Source organism: Heterocephalus glaber, unplaced genomic scaffold (assembly GCF_053883595.1).
Source record: "Heterocephalus glaber isolate CG9 unplaced genomic scaffold, H.glaber_assembly_v1.0 deba00001666, whole genome shotgun sequence".
NCBI classification, from domain to species: domain Eukaryota; kingdom Metazoa; phylum Chordata; class Mammalia; order Rodentia; family Bathyergidae; genus Heterocephalus; species Heterocephalus glaber.
Window position 1 is genome coordinate 11,656,470 of NW_028258406.1, and position 20,391 is coordinate 11,676,860.

General features: G+C 34.5%; 1 protein-coding gene across 3 annotated transcripts in view; it reads right to left on the reverse strand.

Moving 5' to 3' along the window:
- The window catches only part of Vwa8 (von Willebrand factor A domain containing 8), a 443,736-nt gene that overhangs the window by 117,368 nt on the left and 305,977 nt on the right, over nt 1–20,391 (reverse strand). For all 3 annotated transcript variants that reach the window (XR_015445839.1, XM_004844253.3, XM_087197309.1), the window contains 8 exons: nt 18,232–18,342; nt 17,311–17,375; nt 16,779–16,904; nt 15,574–15,683; nt 14,754–14,908; nt 12,383–12,578; nt 6,922–7,003; nt 2,585–2,789 (listed from right to left, as the gene is read on the reverse strand). Coding sequence is in view for 2 of the 3 variants with exons in the window: in XM_004844253.3 (XP_004844310.1) it covers nt 2,585–2,789; nt 6,922–7,003; nt 12,383–12,578; nt 14,754–14,908; nt 15,574–15,683; nt 16,779–16,904; nt 17,311–17,375; nt 18,232–18,342 (1,050 nt within the window). In the remaining variant the exon portion in view is untranslated. The remainder of the gene's footprint in view (nt 1–2,584; nt 2,790–6,921; nt 7,004–12,382; nt 12,579–14,753; nt 14,909–15,573; nt 15,684–16,778; nt 16,905–17,310; nt 17,376–18,231; nt 18,343–20,391) is intronic.

Here is a 20,391-nt window from a genome sequence, read left to right on the forward strand (position 1 = left end):
TCTAGGAGGCTGAAATGTAGCAAAGAGATAAAAGGCAGTGGAAAGGCATGTAACTCACTGTTTACCTACATAGGACAGTCTGTCTGCTACTACGCAGAGGGATCAGGAAAATATGGGGGTCCATTCGTGATGGATGACTTGGCAGGTTGTTTTCCTGGAGCATCTATCGTCCAACAAGAACCACACAAGACAGGAGTGTGTAAACCTCCAAGGCAGGAGGCCAGGGGCTGACTCAAATTGCTGGAGTGCAAAGATGTACAGTAAGTTCATTTGGCCACTAGATGGCGATCAGGTTACTCCACCAGTGAAAAGGAAAGCTGCTGGCAACCAGCAGATGTAAGGAGAGCAATAAAAGTCTATTCTCTTTTCTTTGTTTATGAAAAGTCTAAGCTCCAAAAATCAGGAGCAAACCCATGTTGAATAAAGAGTCCATAAATGGGGTGCCTTGAGGGATTGAACAGGAAGGAAATTATAAGAAGACAAAGATTTCTTGTTATTACCTGGAATAATTCCTGTTTAGATTTGGTTGTGCAATCTTCTTATAAATAATAACATGAACTGCCCTAAATAAAAGCAGTTTGCTGTCTCATTATTTATCAAGAGATTTGAAAAAACATTAAAACAATGTTAGTCTATTTGGACAATTTATCCTATCCATTTAGACATTAAAGATGTATGCTCACAATTTACATTTCAGTTTGAAAAAATATATATACAGAGATAAAATTTTATATACAGAGGGAAAACTTTAGCTAACATCTATACTAGTTTTCCACATGCAACAGTTATTTAATTCTGAATTATACAGCTTTATTACTAAATTTGTCTTATTTCTGATATCTGAATTTTGAGCTGGAGACATAAAGTTATATACATTTCCTAGAAAATGTTTGATTTAGAGAAAGTTCAGATATTGCACTGTATAATGTAGCCAAGTATTTTGGTTATTCTTGTGATGTTAGATACTATAATTCTATTCATTTCTAACTTCATAACTATGTATTTTCATTCAATAAATATATAAAAGCATAAAATGAATACTTTGTGATAGTTTAAATGAAGAACTCCATTTGTTATGAAATAGATTCAGTTACCAATGTAATTTAGTATACATAAAAATATTAATTCTCTATTGTGTATAAATCATTATTCTAGGTTCTGGGTAAACAGAGATTCACAATATAGTTAGAGAAGTCCCAGGGAAGAAGACCAATAATACAGTTAAAACACAGTGTTTAATTTTTGCAGCAGTAGAGAAACACTATCAAAATCATTACTAAAATCTTTCTTAAAATTCTTTTGAGAAAAAAATAAAATCCTCAATTTAGGTCATAAATATTTTCTTTTTCTTTGTCCCTTCCTTCCTCCACCACCTTATTCCCCTTCTCATTTGAACATTTTCTTGCCATAAATCTTGACCATAGGAAAAACATAACCTTTGATTTCTATAACATATGAGAAATTAAAATAAAATCTATGAAATTAATTTTTTAAAATATATGAAATTTGAATACAATAGTATTTACTATTACATGCCAATTACTATAGTAAGGCTAGGAGCTTAATTCAGAGTAAAAATTAATGTTTAACATAATAAAAGAATCATAAATAATTAGTTTTCTAAATGTTGTTATGGACAGTGATCAACATTTACCTATTGCTGTAGTAGATAAATGTTAACATGTTTATTTTAGAGCAATACACTTTTTTTTTTTGGTACCAGGGATCGAACTTGGGGCCTTGTGCTTACGAGGCAGGTGGTGGAACCACTGAGCTAAATCCCCAGCCCCAGAGCAATACACTTTTTAAAATGTAATTATTTAGGCAAATATAATTAGTAGGCAAGAACCTACTTTCTTTCTTCTTTGGAAGATAAGAATGAAATGTAAACTGAGCTTTTTGCAAAGATTAAAATAAAAAAATTTTAAATAAATCATTTTATTATATGCATACATATATGCATGCATATAATAAAATGAATGAGCAAGGATGTATATTTCTTCCAATTAGTTTCAGACAGCTACTAGTCATTTTTGGAGTTGCCGGGTTTTCCTTTTGTTTCGGTGGCCTAGTCCCATATTTCTCTCCAGCACAGAACTGGGTCTACTCATTGTGACTGCTAAATTTACATTATCTAGAAAAAGGGAAGCTGGCAAAAACTCTATTGGATGCACATTTTGCTAACCTCTAGCCCAGAGATTTGGGTCTTGTAAAAGTTGGCTGTATGTTAGCTCTTCAGTGTTTCTGTTTCCTAGGTAACATGTAGAGATGCTGATGACAGTGGCAGTAAAAGTGACAACAGATGAAACAAAGGCGGTGCGAGAAACTGTTAAATGCTAAAGGTTAAACAGAAAAGGCCAATAGTTGTATTTACACGTTGTTTCTGGTAACCTGTGTGCTTAAGCACTAACAGAAAAAAGGCACATTTTTATTTTGTCACTACTTACATGGATCTTTTCTGAGTTCAAAAATTATTTTAGCTATTTAAGCACCTATATTTGAGTCACTAAGGTAGAAGTTTTCCCGAATGTGGCATTTATATCTGAGTGTATACCATAAGAGAAAAGGTCAGTACAAGTGGTACCTGCATATATCTGTCATCTTCTTGCCCAATCATGTTTCTCCATTCCATGAGTGATCGCTGCAGACGTTCAAGTCCAGTTTCCCAAAGCCTGATGTGACCTCCCATGTCAACAGTAACAATGCCACTTTTGTCCCACTCAGCCAACAGCGCATCTGTGTCTGAAATAGTTGACATCCATGTGGTATAGGGCGAGAGAGACTCTGATCTGAAAAAGGAAACCAAGTGAAGACCAGAAACTATAAAAATAATGCAGAAGGATGATACTTTACATTGAAATGTTCTTTCCAGCTTAAAAAGTATGTTCACAAAATTATTCATCCTTTCATGCCTGCTCTTACCTGCCCCATAGCACAGAGAGGGTAGGAGGATACATATTAGGAGCAAAAGTGAGACAGAATATATTGAAATTATAAAGACAAAGCAGGATAATAATGAATATAAAAAACAAGGATTACTTTAAGGAAGATATTGTATAATTAATCACAATATGTTATGTGTTGAAAATGCAGGTAATGAAGCTAGTTAAAAGTTATTTAGGTTCCTTAATTGCCATAAAGAATTTGTTATGGACTGAATGTTTGTGTTTCTCCAAATTCACATGCTGAAGCCCTAACCCTCAATGTGATAGCATTAGTATCCATTCAAGGATACAGTAAGAAGGCAGCCCTCTGAAAGAAGCCCTCACCAGGAAATGAACTGGCCAGCACCTTGACCATGGCTTTTGGAGCTTCCATGTGGTGAGAAATAAATGTTTGTCATTTAAGCCACCAAGTCTGTGGCATTCTGGTATAGCAGCCTGATCTGAGTAGAACTCTTAATAGTAAGTACATTAAGAGATAAGATACTAGCACATCCCTCTGTAAAGAACAAAAATACACAGTAATATATTGGTTATTTATATTTTCCTGGATTTATGGGCACCAGATGACCCTGTCAGAAAAATACTAGCTCGATACCAATTAATACCTCCCATACTGCACTGGTGGGCTCAATCTTTAGAGGTCTCATGTCACTGCTGAAACCAATGTCTTGCTTCTGCATTTCAAATACATTTGTATTTGATTTTTACTCTTTCAATCTTTCTTTCTTTTTGCTTGTTTGTTTTTTCTGTACTGGGAATCATCAGACTCAGAATCTCTTGCTTGCCAGGCAGGCAAGGTGCCACTAAGCTACATCCCCAGCCCAATTTTTACCTTTTCTGACTGTCAAAATGATATAACAAGGAACATATGTATTTCCTATATATTTCACAATTCTTTTATTACATATTATAACCATATTTATGGCAATTTCTAGGAATGCAAATTTTTAAGAAGTCAACTGCAGACTTCTTAAATTTTTTTTTCGGGGATTGAACTTGGGACCTTGCACTCATGAAGCAGGTGGCGGCACCACTGAGCTAAATCCCCAGCCCTTCTTAGATGTTTTTATGATGAAGAGAACAGGAGAATGGGACCATGTGTTTCAGAAGTACTTTACAAGATTCCTAGATGGACTCAAAGAAGGTAATGTTTGATATAAAACAGGATTTATTTCATAGTACTCTGTGAAAAAATTGTTTTAGGAAAAATATTAGTAGTTACAGATTAGGAAGTAAACAGCTATTCAAGAATGATGAAATTTATCTATGTGAAATTATGTGGCAAGAACACTTAAGTTGTAGAGTACTATTGAGCACTGTATCCATCTTTGCCCCTCTTGAAATTTATCACAAAATTTAAAATTTACAGGGGCAACTTCTTTAACTAAAAAAAAGGAAGTACTAAAGAAATCACATATTTACTACAGTTTGTACATCAGGTCTAGAATCTTGTCTTCACTTTTTTAAAAAAATGCATGTTCCTCATATACATAATTACAAAGTTTTAAATAAATACATAAAGTTATAATAGATTTACATAGATTTATGTAGTCACATATGAGAGCTAGGAAGTATTTTAAAAATGAAAATATGAAGAGCAAAAATATGAAGAAAAAAATATGTAAGGGGGAAAAGTGACACATTTGTTTGGCACCATAGTTACATTAAAGTCTCATTACTGTATTTTCTATTAACTGAAGTTAGCCATCAAATGGAAAATTCCTGACATCTAGCAGAATGCTAAATTTAAGCAACTAGCAAAACAAATGAAATCCAAGTGGATTATTCCCTTGAAGATCAAGGTATACTGACAATGAAATGGACTCTTGAAGTGTGGAAACTCCAAATTGAGAGGTATTATAAGTATACATTACATACTGGATTTCAAAGACTTAGAAGAAAAATGGAATGTAAAATGCCTCATTAAAATTTTTGTATTTGTGCTTGCTTCAGCAGCACATATACTAAAATTTTTATATTAAATATATGTCAAAGCAAAAATGATATTATTTTGGATATGCTGGGTTAAATAAAATATATTATTAAAGTTCATCTATTTCTCTCCTTCCCTCCCTGCCTCCCTCCCTCCCTTCTTCCTTTCCTTCCTTTATTTGTATTGGGATTTGAATCTGGGGCCCCTGCATTGAGCTACATCTCAGACCTTTTTCATGTTTAATTTTGAGACAAGGTTTTGCTAAGTTGCTAAGTTGCCTAGGCTATGCTCCAACTTGCAATCTGTGCTGGGATCTTTTTATGCTTTTAATGTGGCTACAAGTATAAAATTGTATTCATGGCTTGAGTTACATTTCCATTGGAAAGTGCTGCTCTATATGTGTGAATTATAGTGCTCAGCTGGTGCCTGGATGCACATATAGCTACTCTTCCACCAGTTCTTCTTATGACAGGTAGAACCTGTAGCTCATACAGAAAATTTCAAAACTCTGAAATAAAAAGTTCTTGGGGGAGAAAATAAAAGAAATATTGGAAAAAATTACCAATGCTTCAAAATGCTTTAAAAAAGATGTTCTTTGCTTTTGTTACTTGAACTAATCATACATCTTAATGATGAACTGAGATGGAATAAGGAATTTTCTCAAGTTACTAAAAGCCATTTTCCATTAAACTGCACATAAACATGTTCCGAGATGTTGTAAAGTTGTGTATAGTTTTAATCTAATTTTCTAAATTGAATTTTAATTTTCTTTATCTAATTTTTTTCTAATTTTTTAATCTACTTAAAGGGTTCTAAGAAATGTAACTGTTTATTGCTGAGTTATTTCATACTGTCACGCTGAGCTCTTTTTTTCTCGAGGTTAGAGGAAAAGGAAGAAAGGTTGGTGATGTTTTGAGTGATTGACAGCCAAGGCTGTTTCTGGCTTTCCTGTGATGATATGGGAAAGCTCTCCAGAACCCTTTGATTAAGACTGCAGCCAAAGCCACCAAGTGTTTTCTGGAGGGCTCAGTCACAAGTGAGAAAGTACCTGGAGGGGAGGTAGAATATGATCTTAATCCAGATCAAAGTAGAGTGGAAAGATGAGAGGAAGGAGGCTTTGGCCTGAAGGACAGTCAGGATAAAGAGAAACCTAGGCTCAGCAGAGGGAGACAAGGCACAGACATGCTCAGGGAAGGGGAGGCTGCAGGTGAGAACACCTGTCTTTGTGTACCTCAAAGACAGAGACAAGCTTGATGTTTCTGCTTTTGTATCCCGAGTCTAGCTGATTTAAAGGCTTTGCTTCCACCCCTGGACAATAATAAAGGCAGTGAATGGTAATGAGGTCCAGTCTAAATTCCTGGGAATTCTTTAACTACTATATGGCCTTCATGACTGCAGATGCACAGTAACATATTTAGAACAATATTAAACAAACGCTATTTAAATTCCTGTGACATTTTGAATACAAACTTCAGAAAACCAATATATAAAGTTAATAAATATTAAAATTCCTATAATACTAACAATGCTATTTTTGGTACAGAAAAACTTAGCATTAGGACAGATCAAACAAAAAAGAATGAAAGCTTAGAAGGCTGTGAAACTTATACCTATTCCCAGCCCTTAGCACTTACAGTTTATTTGAAATATTTGAATATTTTTCCAAAATGAAAATAAAAATGCCAGTAAAGCATGCAGAACAGCAAGATATAAACCAAGTATAACAAGGGAAAGAAGAGTTTGCTATTTAAGGAGGCAAAAACTACACATTTATTCGGAGAACTTGGTAACTTTTTTTTTCTTTTTTTTTGGTCTGGGGGATTGAACCCAGGGAACAATAAGTTACATCCCAGACATGTAATTTTTTTAAATTTAAATTTGAGACATGGTCTTGCTAAATTGCCTAGGCTGGTCTCAACCTTGCAATCTTCTTGCCTCAGCCTCCTGAGTAGCTGGATTACAAGTGTGTACCGCTGTGCCTGGCTAAGAACTCATTTTTTTAAAATGACATGCTAAGCTATGGACAAAGGTGAAATGAATTACCTGGGAACAGGAATGTATCGGAGTTGCTTTGATTGAAGATCAGTAACTTCTATATAACCAGCTGTCTGTGGAGGGTTAACTTCTGCAAACAAGTCACCATATGAGCCAAATATTAAAGGACTGGTTGTACCAAAGTAGGATCCCAAGAATACCTGAATACCACTAAAAGCACAATGAAGTTATCAGTAGACTAGGGTAGAACTCTGGAATCTACTGGACAAGGTACTAGGTCAGGCTAGATCTCACAGCTAAACTGAAAATTGTTTCCCTTGGGGAAACACGGGGATTGTCAAAGAGAAGTATATTGACCTATGATATTTTAGTGCCAGAAAATAACCCCTTTTTTTCATTGTCTTTGATAACTTCTCAAGATGTGTCAATGTTTTAGCACTTACAGGCGTTTTTCCCCCCCTCTATCCTGGGGATTGAACTCAGGGCCTCACACATGCTAGCAGGTTCTCTACAACTGAGCCCTTAGCACTTACAATTTATTTGGAAATAGTTCATCATCTGAATTCTGTTTTCCTTTTTGGGAAGTCACAACACTGCTCAGAGGGAGTCAGTAAAACATGGCAGAATTAACACCCAGTTTGTAATCAGACTCAGCTGGTGTGAACTACTGGTTTTGATGTTTTCTAGCTGTGTTATGTTGGTCAAGTTATTAACCTCTCTGAGGTCTGCTTTCCTTATTTGTAAAAGGAGAACAACAATAGCATCTGAGAAACACAGCCTTATTTTGAGGATTAATGAAATTAGTAAAGGTATAGCACCTAATTAGTAATTGCCCAGTGAATAATATCTGTCATAATTAGGGCCCTGAAGATAGGAGAAGGTAGGGTGAGAACGGGTCCTTAACCCAGGGTCAAGGACTCTGGGTTATAAAACATATGAAAAGCTTGGGGTAGAATATGACAGAGATGTGGGGCCAGAACCCCACCTCCAATTTTAGAGCTTCTCCCAGAAAATTTCAGGGCTTTATGACTTCTGTTGTCCTGAGTCCCACCACCACCCTCAAAGCACCAGCTGCTATCACTGTGTGTAAGGAACAGTGCTTAGTTTTTATAAACAGTATTTTTAATGTTGACAACAACAAAGACATATGATTCCAGCTTGAGTGATGAGGATGCTGAGGCCTACACAGGTAAAGTGCTAATGTGACTTACTTGATGCGACTTAGCTGAAGAGTAATGGAGATGGCATTCAAGCACAGGCCTTTCTGGCTTTAAAATCTATGCTCTGCCTATCACTCCACACAGCTCCTACCTGAGCTGGCCCTAGAGCAACAAATATTTTTAAAATAGCCCTGTTTTACTGGAAAGATAAAACTGAAGGTTTTTTTTTAATCAGCCTATCTGAAAAATTCAACATATCTCTTATTATTTGCCAGACATGTTTCAGCTTACTTTCACTAGATATCACACAAAGAGATACTGCCTTTGAGGAGCTCATAGCATTAAGAAGAAAGTTCCCTCCCTCCCTCCTTCCCTTCCATTTTTTCTTTCTTTCTTCTCAAGCCACTGTGGGCCTCTGGAAACTTGTAAACGATTCCAGAGTGGGAATTACAACTCTGGGGTCAGAGATGAGCTGCAGAGTTGGACTAGAAGAAGTCCCAGGGAGCCAAAGGCTCATGAGGAAGAGAAGGTGATGTTCAGGGAAAGGAGGGACAAGAAAAGAGAGTTGCTCTATAATCTGATCAACTGTGTAGACCGGCTGTTCCCAAACAGCCATTTGTATAAAATGAACATGCTTATCATAAAAATCACACATTATCTGCATTGTGCTGCTTGGGATATAAGGTCAATTGTGGTTAAAGTTTTATAGTATATATAATTTTTGACAATGCTTACTCCTAGAACCTTGCTAAAGTAGGTTGAATTATTTATAGACCAGGGTTCTTTGCCAAAAACAACCAGTTACTGAAGCTGTTGGGATGACTAGAGCTGCCTAACTCACCAATTTAGACATTTTGGCTTACCACCTAAAGACATTTTTCTCTTTATAAGTAGTAATAATAAATTGAACTATTGCCATCAGTTCACCATGAAAGTAACACCTTATTTTAAAGTATTTTTTAAGTATTTTAAAGTATTTTAGTATTTAGTATATTAGTATTTTAGTATTTAAAGTATATTAAAATATTTTTTCTACATTTTTGTTTTCTTTCACTATGAAAATTAATTCCACAGCATAGAAGGTAAGAAAATACAATAGTGGCTCTGTCTTCTATTTCAATTAGGAGAAAGCAGGAATTTTATTCTTGGTATTAAAAAATATTTTCACATATCAGAAAAGAGAATTTGTGGCTACTGGGGAAGTATTAAGAATAGTGGTAGTGGTGGTAATAGAGGTAAGCATTTAAAAATAATCAGAATGGAGCGGGGATTTAGCTCAGTGGTTCTACTGCCTGCCTCACAAGCCCAAGGTCCCGAGTTCGATCCCCAGTACCAAAAAATAAATAAATAAAATAAATAAAAATAATCAGAATGTTTACTGATGTGAAAATAAACCAAAAGCCTTATGAATATCCTTGAACAGAATATTCAGTTGAATTAAGGGAACGAAAACTGTGTCCGGCTTTTTCTCCAAACCTAGCCAAGTCCTTGTCCAACCATTTTAAATGTTTCCACACTGTCGACTGAATGGAAGCTTCATAGATTTCCATTACATTGATAATCCAGGTGTATTTCAAAGATAGAAATAAGCTGCATTTGGAGATTAGTTCACCAACCATTAAATGGAAGTCATTGCTGCAGGGTTTATCATGTGGTTCCCATGAACAGTGGGGACAGATTATATGCACAAAGCCAGGTTAGGAGTAGTACAAAAATTGTCAGACAAAACTACCAAGAAAATCTTCAAAGGGAAGATAAAACTATATTAAAAATTTAATTCTTTCTACAAACACGATTTGATGTTTACTTGCTACCCATTAGGTTTAATGCACTTCTGCCTGTATTCACAAATTAAGAGTGATGTGTGCTATAAAAAAGGCTTTTATTTATGGAGCTCCATATTATGGTGTTTTCCAGTGATGTTTTCGTGCTGCTGGAAAAGCAACATTGGCAATTCCATCCTGAAACAGATCCCTACAGACTCAACATATATACACAGAGACAGGGAGGGTAGTCACAGCATCACTTTGTGTAAAGGCAAAAAACTGGAAAGAATCTAATGTGCCTTGTCAAAGAATAAAGGGCTAAATGGTAGTACACAAAGCAGTGAAAATAAAAGCCAAGCTGTCAGCATGGTGATGACCAACTCTCTCCTGTACCACATTCTGCCTAAGCTCTTATGAATCCTCTTCACAAGTAGGCTCTGACTCTCTGGATTCTGTGTTTGCTTCTTGCACCATTTTGTAAAAAATTAACTGAAAATAGGTCATAAATCTAAATGTAAAATCTAAATCTATAAAACTTCTAGAAGAAAACAAGGTATCTGTCCTTCATCAAAACAGGAGGAAATGTTTTAAAAGTATGTATCTGACATGGGACTTATATCTGGAATATATAAAAAGCACTCAAAACTCACAAATAAGAAAAAGTCAATTAAAATGGGCAAAAGATTTGAAGAGGCATTTCATGAATAAGATCCACATGAAACAATGCTTGAGATCATTTGGTGCTAGGGAAAGTACAATTAAAACCATAAAAGTGATAGCACTATAATGATAGCACTGTAGAAAGGTGAAAAACTGACAATACCAAGTAATGGGAATGATGCAGAGCAACTGGAACTCTCATTCATTTGAGGCAGGACTGCAAAATGGTACTGCCACTTTACAAAATGGTTTGGCAATTTTAATATATGATGCAACAATGCCATTACTATGTATTTGCTCAAGTGAAGCAAAAACTTAAAAAACTACATGAATGTTTATAGTGACCTATTCATTACTGCCCAAAACTGGAAGAGATCCAAATATCTATCAATTCATGAATACATAGGCAAGTTTTGGTACAACCATACAATAGTGGTACATCCATACAACAGACTATCAACTTGGCAATAAAAAGGAACAAACAATTAGTATGCACAACATAAATGACTCTCAAAAAAAAAAATATATATATATATTCAAATATATTATATTAAGTGAAAGAAGCCAGACTAAAAAGATTACAACCTACATACAGCATGAATCCACTAATATAATATTCTGGAAAAAGCAAATCTGCATCAATTGTAAGTTGGAGGTAGGTGGAGGGCTTGACCCCAAGTGATATGGGGAGAATTTAGGGCTAAGGGGACTCTTCTATCAACTGCAGTGGTGATTACACAACTGTTTGTATTTATCAAACTCAAAGAACTATACAATAGAAAGGGTGAATTTTACTGTGTATAAACTGGACTTTAATAAGAACAAATGAATACATTAAAAGTATGTACAGAAATCAGGCAGGAAAGGGGAAGAATGCAAGAGGTAATAGTGACAGGAAGCTACAGAAGTCACTTTATCACAAGCCTGGCTTGTAAGCTTCTCATTATGTTGACGTATCACCTTGTGACTATTCCTATATGGCACTTATTACATTGTACTGCAATTGTCAGTTTATTCATTTGCCTCTTCTACCATAAAAGACATTTTAAGAAAATGATGATTCATTTTCCATAAGTTTCAGTTTGGGAGGAACTAATTCTAAACATTATTACTTAATCAGGACTTTTCAAAGCCAGTAATAGGGTGTTATTAAAATACACTTAACATTACATTTGTAAGGGCCCCACTAATATAATGAACATAAAGGCTGATAACATATTATTACCTCTGTGATACAAATAAAATAGTCAATGATTCAATGTTCAAAAATTTTTGTAATTATCCATTACAATGAATGCCAGTATGGCTCAATAAGAATAGCACTAAACATGGGATTGGAAGGCCTTGGTACCAATCTGGGCTCTGCTGGCCACTGGTGGGTGATCCTGAGCCAGTATTTTATCTTGCCATGTCATAATTTCTTCATGTATAAGTCAAAGAGCAAGCTAACAATAGGATGGGGTTTGAAGATTAAGTAGATTTATACAAGAAGAGATCAGCACTGCACTTGGATGTGTTATGCAGTAATAAACATAAATTGACATGCAGAGCACTGATGAGTGAATCAGTCAGCATACTAAGTACCTGACCTGAATCTCAGGAGTTTCTCTGCCTAATATCCTAGTCATTTTTAAAGGCACCTGAAAAATATGTTCTAGGTAATGCCACTGAAGTGAGCTCTAACAGCAATTCTGACAAGCACAGACCTATGAAGATGAGTGAGCACTTTTAAAATACATGTAGCTCTTTTTAGCTACTTCTAACTTGTCAGAATGATTCATATTTAAAAATATGAAATGGCAGTAATAAATATCCCCTACCAAAGCTATTTATAAATAAGAAATGACAATGATAAGTTAAATATCCCTCAAAAGTAAGCTGTTTTTAATCAACTTAGTAAAGTAGGAATTGGTAAGTTCTTACCTTTTGGGTAGATGTCTTTTAAAGGGACTTCTCCTGGTGGCAAAATCCGGACTACCTGATTTGTATCTAAAAGAGTCACACAATTGCTCTGTCTTGGAGTCCCATCTTTCTTCTTCCCTCCATAGAATGATGTACTGGTGATACTTGGCTTATGCAAAGATGTTGGCCTCTTCCAAGAATAAACTTCACTGGGTGACTAAAAGAGGGAGAGAGAGAAAGTGTGAGGGAAGAAGAAGGGGAGAGATTAAAGTACTAAAGTATTAAATACTATGTTTGCCATAACTTTTACAATGCAATCTTTTAAGCACATACCGGTGGTAAATTTTTATGTCTCAGATAAGAGAAAATCTAATTATTCTTTAATCTTTTGGAATTTGGTATGGGCAATAGCTATTTCACCAATAACTGTAATTTCCAGCCAAATGTGAACTATACAAGTTAAATTTTTAATTTTGAAACAAATTACAACTAAGAAGAGTGAATACAGCAGTATCACTAGTTTAAAAATAATACAACAAACACCTATACATCTACTCTTTACATATGTATTTATAGTTTATCTATTTTTTTTGGTACTACGGATCGAACTCAGGACCTTGGCTTGCAAAGCAGGCGGCCGAACCACTGAGCTAAATCCCCAGCTACATCTACTCTTTAGCATAAAGAATAGAACAGAACCAGTAATTCTGGGGTTTTTTTTTGGTACCAGGGATCGAACTCGGGACCTTGCCCTTGTGAGGCAGGCATAGCACCACTGAGTTAAATCCCCAGCCCCAGAGCCGGTAATTCTGAAGTCCTTGGAGTATCCCTTCTTAAGCACATGTCTCTGTCTTCCCTAGATCTAATTCTTCTGGAATTTTGTGTTATTTTTTTTCTTTTGCTTTACTTTAAAATTTTATCATGCATATTTATCCTTCCCAAGATTATAAACTGTATTTTCCTATATTTCCTCTAAAATTTTCATATTTCTCTAAAGTTTTCTGTATTTAAGCCCTTAGCCCATAAGGAATTAATTTTTGTAAATGGTATGAGGCAGGGCCGTTGCTTATCCTTTTCTCATATGAACAGCTAACTGTCAAATACCACTGACCTTTGCTCACTGATCTGAAATGCTGTCATAAAATACAATTCTGTACATGCGATGGCTACCCTTCCCCACCACAGATGTCCTTCTAACTCTGCTTGGTCTCTGATCTTTGACACCTTACACTGGCTTATTCTTTGCTCATCTAAAAAGTTTGATTGTTTTTACTGCTCTGTTTCAGGAAACATATGTATTCTGGATACAAGTCCTTTGTTTTAAAAGTGATTTGCAAATGTTTTCCTCCAACATGCAGATTTGTAGATGTTCTGTCTGTGTGTGTGTGTCTGTCTGCCTGTCTCTCTTAACAACACATCTCCTGTTATATAATATGCTAACAAATGTTTTTCTACTTGATAATTAGAAAGGCATATGACAAAGTTCTAAGCCTCACATTATCCATTGGGTTTTGGATTTCTAAGATTTTATATCCTGAAGTACCCAACCTTCATTAATTATATTAAATTTTTGTGGGATGTGAGATTGGTGTGTTATCAAGCAAAGCCCAGTATTTTTATCTTTAAATGATTCTATCATCCCACCTAAAAGCTACAAAGGAAATTATTAAAATTAAATGTTCAATGATACCACATGGAGCTACATCTAAGGTTATTAGATGACAACTTGTACGGAAATAACCTTTATATTTCATTTTTCCACATTTCTATCAGGGGAGGATGGTGCCCAGTTTCACCTGAAATCAATTATAAATAGCCTCTCCTTTATAGGTAACAGTAGAAAACAGAAGGGCCCATATACAAGAAAAGGAAGTTGAGACCCTTGCCCATTATGGTATTACTTGAATGCTACAAAGATAAGATAAATCAGAGTGCAACTCAATGGAAAGTGAATTGGTGCTCGTAAGTGTTAAAATTTTTATTTTATGAAACAAATTTTATTTTATAGTAAATAAAATATATATTCAGTATATTAGAGTAAAAAATTCTACAAGATGTACTACTTTATTGGTCTCACCTCGTTCCTCTTGACATAGTACAGATAACATGATAGAAAATTACCTTCAGTAGGTTAAGCACTACTGTGTCACATGAACGCTCATGTATGAATAATACTTGTGTTTCCTTACTAAATTACATCATTCCATTATACTTTAAAAATAATATAGCTATATAGATATATTTTTGTGACTGATTTCAAATGTGAACTTGATTTGAAATATTTATCAGAAAATTATAATATTTTAAATTATGCTTGGAACAGGGTGACAGATTATAGGTCAAACTGAAGATTAAAAATACTTGTTTAATAATATAAAAAGTTGATACTTACCATGAGATCTGGAAAACCAACAACTACGGTAGCGTAACTGTTCTCATCTGAGAGAATTCGGTTGGGAGAGGCAATCTTTTGCCCCACAGCTGAACTTAGATTTTCAGATGACAGTTGATCACTTGAAATTTTATGAGGTATGCTTAATTCTCTTTCTGAAAAGTGTAAGACAAACATTAGACACAATATGCTCCTAGTATGCTCTATGAACTAATTTTTTTACAAGATTTCATTCTCAACAAACTTAATGAGAAAAGAACAAGGTAAAAAGAGAAAACACTTTAAATCACACTCATGAGTTTTTGTTTGAGAAAACTATTTTTACAATCAAAGCATCTTCCCAAAATGATTCCAAGTATTTATGGAATTAAAAATTTTACTAGCAATAAATATTATCTTTAGTAGATCCCTGCAGAAAAGATATGAAACTGATCCAACCCAGTGATGGCAATGTTAAGTTTGGATTTTTTTCTCATAAGTTACTATTCACTTCCCCAAACTGAATGAATTAAGCAGGCATTCTGATGGTCTACGGAAGAAAAGAAAAGATAAGTATATTCTAAACTACACTTGAGACCTAAATGTAAGTACAGATTATAATTTTTCTGTTAAAAATTTCATAGAATTTAAAAGAGTGAGATTGCTGATGGTCACTTGAAAGGTTGTAGATCCTCATTTCCCATTTTCAGTGTAGTGACTACGTTTTTCTTTTGGTATGAACATCCCATAGGCTGGAGTTATTGTTCTTCAATGAATCTAGAGGTCAGTGTGTACAAGCATGCATCCGCGCAGCCCTAAACACAGATAATATAATTTTTACCTTGGGTAACTCCAAATCCAGTGCTAGGCAGCTCCTCCTTCAAGATATATAACTGGCAAACCCCACTGTCCTCAGATTCGAGATGTGCAGGCTTTGTTAAAAGATATTTTCTGTAAAGAAACAAAACATTTAACTTAAATGAAAAAAATTTTCTTTTTCTAGTAATTCTCAGGGAAGACCAAGAAAAATTAGTCTTTTTCCTTCCAAAGCCTTTAAAAATATTCTGAGTATAATTTATAATTTCAGCATTTCATCATGCATTAACAAAGAATATGTCAACACTATTATAAAGAAATAGTCCATCATCATGCAGTAATGTGAATTTTAAAAATCCAACATTTCTTATAAAAGCATTGTAAAAAAAAAAAAGAGCAACTTTACTGGGACACATCCCCCTTACCAGGGAGCTCTCTCTTGATCTGACTCTTTGATCAGGCAGTAAGCGGGAGATGATCTCTGATTTGTGGCCAGCTGAGGAACATAAGTCCTCACCACTGTAATCCCTTTGATCTATTTGTTTTTAAGATTTCTAAAGCATGAATGTATAAATAGCTGGAAATTGTTTGTAGTGAGCCACTTCTGCTTTGTAGGAGAGGGGTAGAAAGAATCTGCACTTAGCTAGTGGATGTAGTGCATGAGGGAAGGGAACTTGAAATTTATCGTACATTCTTTGTAAGTCAAGTGTCTTGTGCTGCCTTTCATCAAGAGGTGTGAAGTCCAGTGGGCAGGGAGTTGGGGGTGGCAAGGCAACACAAACATAAACATAACAGAATCAGAGCATACAAGATGAAAACAAGTAACTTCTACAGTGTAGATTCTGTGAAGTTACCAAAAGACAAAGCTCTACAATAGAGCCTGGGCTCTCAGGAGGAGAATGTAAACTGAAAATCTACTTTGAAGGATCTCCAGTTTAGCAATAACACAGTGAGTTCTCAGTGTGCTAACAGGAAAAATCATAAATAAATATGGATTATATGTAAAAGTTATTTGTTACTGTTAATGTCAAGGCCATACTCTGAAAGGGGATATGTAATTTGTTTTAAATTTCTCCTCCTCTCTCCTTGAAATGCTTACCTTTAGCTATGCTGCCAAACACAGAAACTGTTAAGTCAGACAGAAGGAAGATTGAACAGTGAGAACTTTGGATAATGGACAAACAAGACTGTTCATACTCCAGGTGATACTGTACAGATAGATTCACCTACTGGTTTGTTTTGCTCTCCACCAGAAGCCATTTGTCCTCTGCTACAAGGAAAACTGTCTTGAGGTTGATAGGAAGTGGGATGGTGTGAGTTCGCCCTTCGAAAACATCCAGTACAGTCAAACTGTTCCTGAAAAAGGAGAAGAAAATTATATCTGAAAGGAAATGGTAAGGATAATGACTGAGTAACCATGACATAATTACCTCATGCTATATTACATAACCTAAAAGGAATTTTTTTTAATAACATAGAAAAACGTTAATTGAGAAAAGTTATATAAAATTCTAAACTATGTCAGTGTGTATGAGAAAAAATAATGCAAAGTGACAGCTGCCATGTTAGTAGTGGCTGTGTTATGGAATTATGAGTGCTCTTATGTCTGCTTCTCAGTGTTCTACAATGTGAGAAGACTTAGTTTTATACTAAAATATTTATAATTTGGTTACATTAATTTTATAACAAACAAATATGATCAAAACAGGAAAGAGAACAAAATAAAGATCCTAGTTTAAATCTTTTACAATGAAGAACTCACCCTTTTTCTTTGTAGAATACTATCCAATTTTTATGGGAAAATTCTTTACACATTTTATAAATTTCCTAAAGACAAAATAAAACAAAATATCTACATTAAATGTGTCAGATGAAGTCGTATCTCTATAGCTGTTTCCCCACTGAAAATAAAAAAATTTTCAATGCATAAAACTCTCAGAGAAGCTGTTTACCTACCCTACCCCAAGGTGTTTATGATGACATGGATTAAACTACATTACAAAACTTAGTATACACTATACACTAAAATCTCTTTAGAATAATAATGCCAAAGACTGTTCAGAGATAAAAATGCTACCTAGTGATTAACTGTAGAATTTACATTATAACATAAACATATAGGAAGTATTTTTCTTCTTAGATTCATTTATGAGATTTAAAAATCTATTTTTATGGGCTTTTAAGATCTAAGTATTCTGTCTTGCAGAACATTGGATAAGCTTTATTTTATATCTGAATGGTAGAATAAACTCTGTTGGGTTGGCCTACACTGTTCATGTGTTAGTTTAATTTACCTAATAAATGGAAATGTTTATTGAGTAGGAACAATCAGGTATCATATTCATGATTTTATCATATAAATTCAAAATATAACTACATAACTGGAAAAGAGATAGAATTTGTTATGAACATTATACTCAAATAGCCCATGAAGTTCAATACTGGCAATTTTCATGTTATATGGTAAATACCAAAAGATGTTATTGAATATTTAATCATACATATCTCTATCTATACATTTGTATTACGTTAAAATCTATAAATACGTATCAGGAGAACTTTCTTGTGCACTACAGTGGGAGAAAAAAGAGGCATCGAAAGGGGTGAGCAGACATGCATTTTTTTGGGTTAGAAAGCTGCAAAAGTCTGTGGCAATTTAGTGGGCAAATCTGGTTTTCCTTACACCTTCCTCCTTGCTCCACCAGGATGATTTGTTAGATATCACCTCTTCAAAAGGGATGATGAGACGACGAATGGTCTGCCCAGTGGTATCTAACAAGAGGATGGCATTACTCTGGAAATAAAAGAAACAGTTTAAGGTTCAAGTTTGCTCGTTTTTAAAAAGCAGTAACATGTTGGCAACCTGTGAGTGAAGGTTGTAGTGATAAGCCAGAGGGAAGACAACAGTATTGAAATATCTATGACATATCATGAAAATATTCAGTGATTTTTCTTAAATGGAATTTAAAATTTTGGATGGTTTTATGAAGATATTTCTAATTATGTAATTATGTGGCTTTCTCTTTGAAGATTTTTATCTTAAAATCATTCTCTTGTAAAAATAAGCTAGCTAAACCTTGCTTCTGTTTTGTTATATAGTACCATTTCCTTTTTTATTTTTTATTTTTTGAGTTCTGGGAATTGAACCCAGAGCCTTGTGCATGCTAAGCAAGTGCTCTGCCCACTGAACTACATCCCCGGCCCAAAAGTCCGTTTACTTTTATCAAAATTTCTTTCAAAAAATACTCTGTTGGGCTGGGGATTTAGCTCAGTGGTTCTGCCACCTGCCCTGCAAGCACAAGGACCCGGGTTCAATCCCTGGTACCAAAAAAATAATACTGTTGAAAGCTCTTTTACATTATGCATAGTTAAATCTCATTTACAATCCAGGTTCAATTCAGCAAATAGGTGCATGATACAAAGATGGGTTAACAATAAAACCCGAAGAACCCTAAAGAACATAGCTAATAATGAGTGTTTATCATCTCAAAAATCATTAAGCTTGAAGCATTTTCATTACTGGTGCTGTAACAATTTACAGATGAGAGATTTCTTTGGCATTGTTATCACAGCTATGTAATGAAGTAATAATCTCTCAGTGATTAGAAGCATTTTTTCGAGAAAAGAAATCTTAAGCATTGAAATAGATAAGCTGAAACACGAAATTTTAAAATTCAGAAAAGAGTAAATATTTTATTTTATTTATTTATTTGGTACCAGGGATCAAACTTGGGTCCTTGTGCTTGCGAGGGAGACGAGGGAGACCGTAGAAACACTGAGCTAAATCCCTGGCCCAGGATTAAATATTTTAAAGGGATGCAAACACAATGGCTTTTCTAGTTAACATATAAAGACATTTAAAGATTAAACTAAAGAGTTTGCAAAAAAGACACCTGCAAGTTGTTTGTCAGGCCTCATTGTTATGCAATTCCCCTTTTTTGTTTTTCTTTTAATTTGGGCTCTTTCAGTTATCCTAACCCTTACAATTTTTTTGTTTGAAAAACTACTTTCTTAGGCCGGGGATTTAGCTCAGTGGTTCCACTGCCTGCCTTGAAAACACATGGTCCCAAGTTTGATCCCTGGTACCCAAATCAAAACAAAACAAAACAAAAAAACCTACTTTCTTTGGGGGAAAAATAAAGTCACAAAACACCCAAAGAATTAGGTTGCACTTTGCAAAACACAGAAACCAATAAAATATGAAATGTTTGCTCAATTATTCCATAATATTAATTGACAGCTTATATTTAAAGCATAGAGAATACAACCATAAATTAACCATGGCCTTTGTCCTCAGGTAATTAGTCATAAAAGAAAAAGAAATATAAAAATATTAACAATCCAGCTGCAAATCCAACAACTAATTTACAGTGTGGTTTCAAGTTTACAAGATAATTTGATTGAAGTAGTCAAGAGTTGAAACAGTATTAACAGAATTTTCATCACATAGTTAACATCACACCATATACTCTGAATCTTGGCTGTATTAAACAGTTTTACAAGCATGTCGACAAAACTTTAATTTCTCCACAAATATCACTCTTAAAATGCATCATTCTGTATAATATGTAATTCTCCACTAAGAATGCATGTTAGAATTATTTCTTTAAAAGTTAACATATTAAGGTATAAGAAGTATTCACCAACACTTCAAAGTTTTATAAATGATATCAATAATTTTAGAGTTTTTCTTAAGAATACATATAAGTTAAAAATTGACAAAGTCTCCATTCTAGATTACTCTTTTTTTGAGTATTTTTTAAAGGAGAAAAATCTTTCTTGGATGATAAATATGTAAAACATTAACATAAATTCTTAGCAATCTGAGAAAAAATTAACTGAA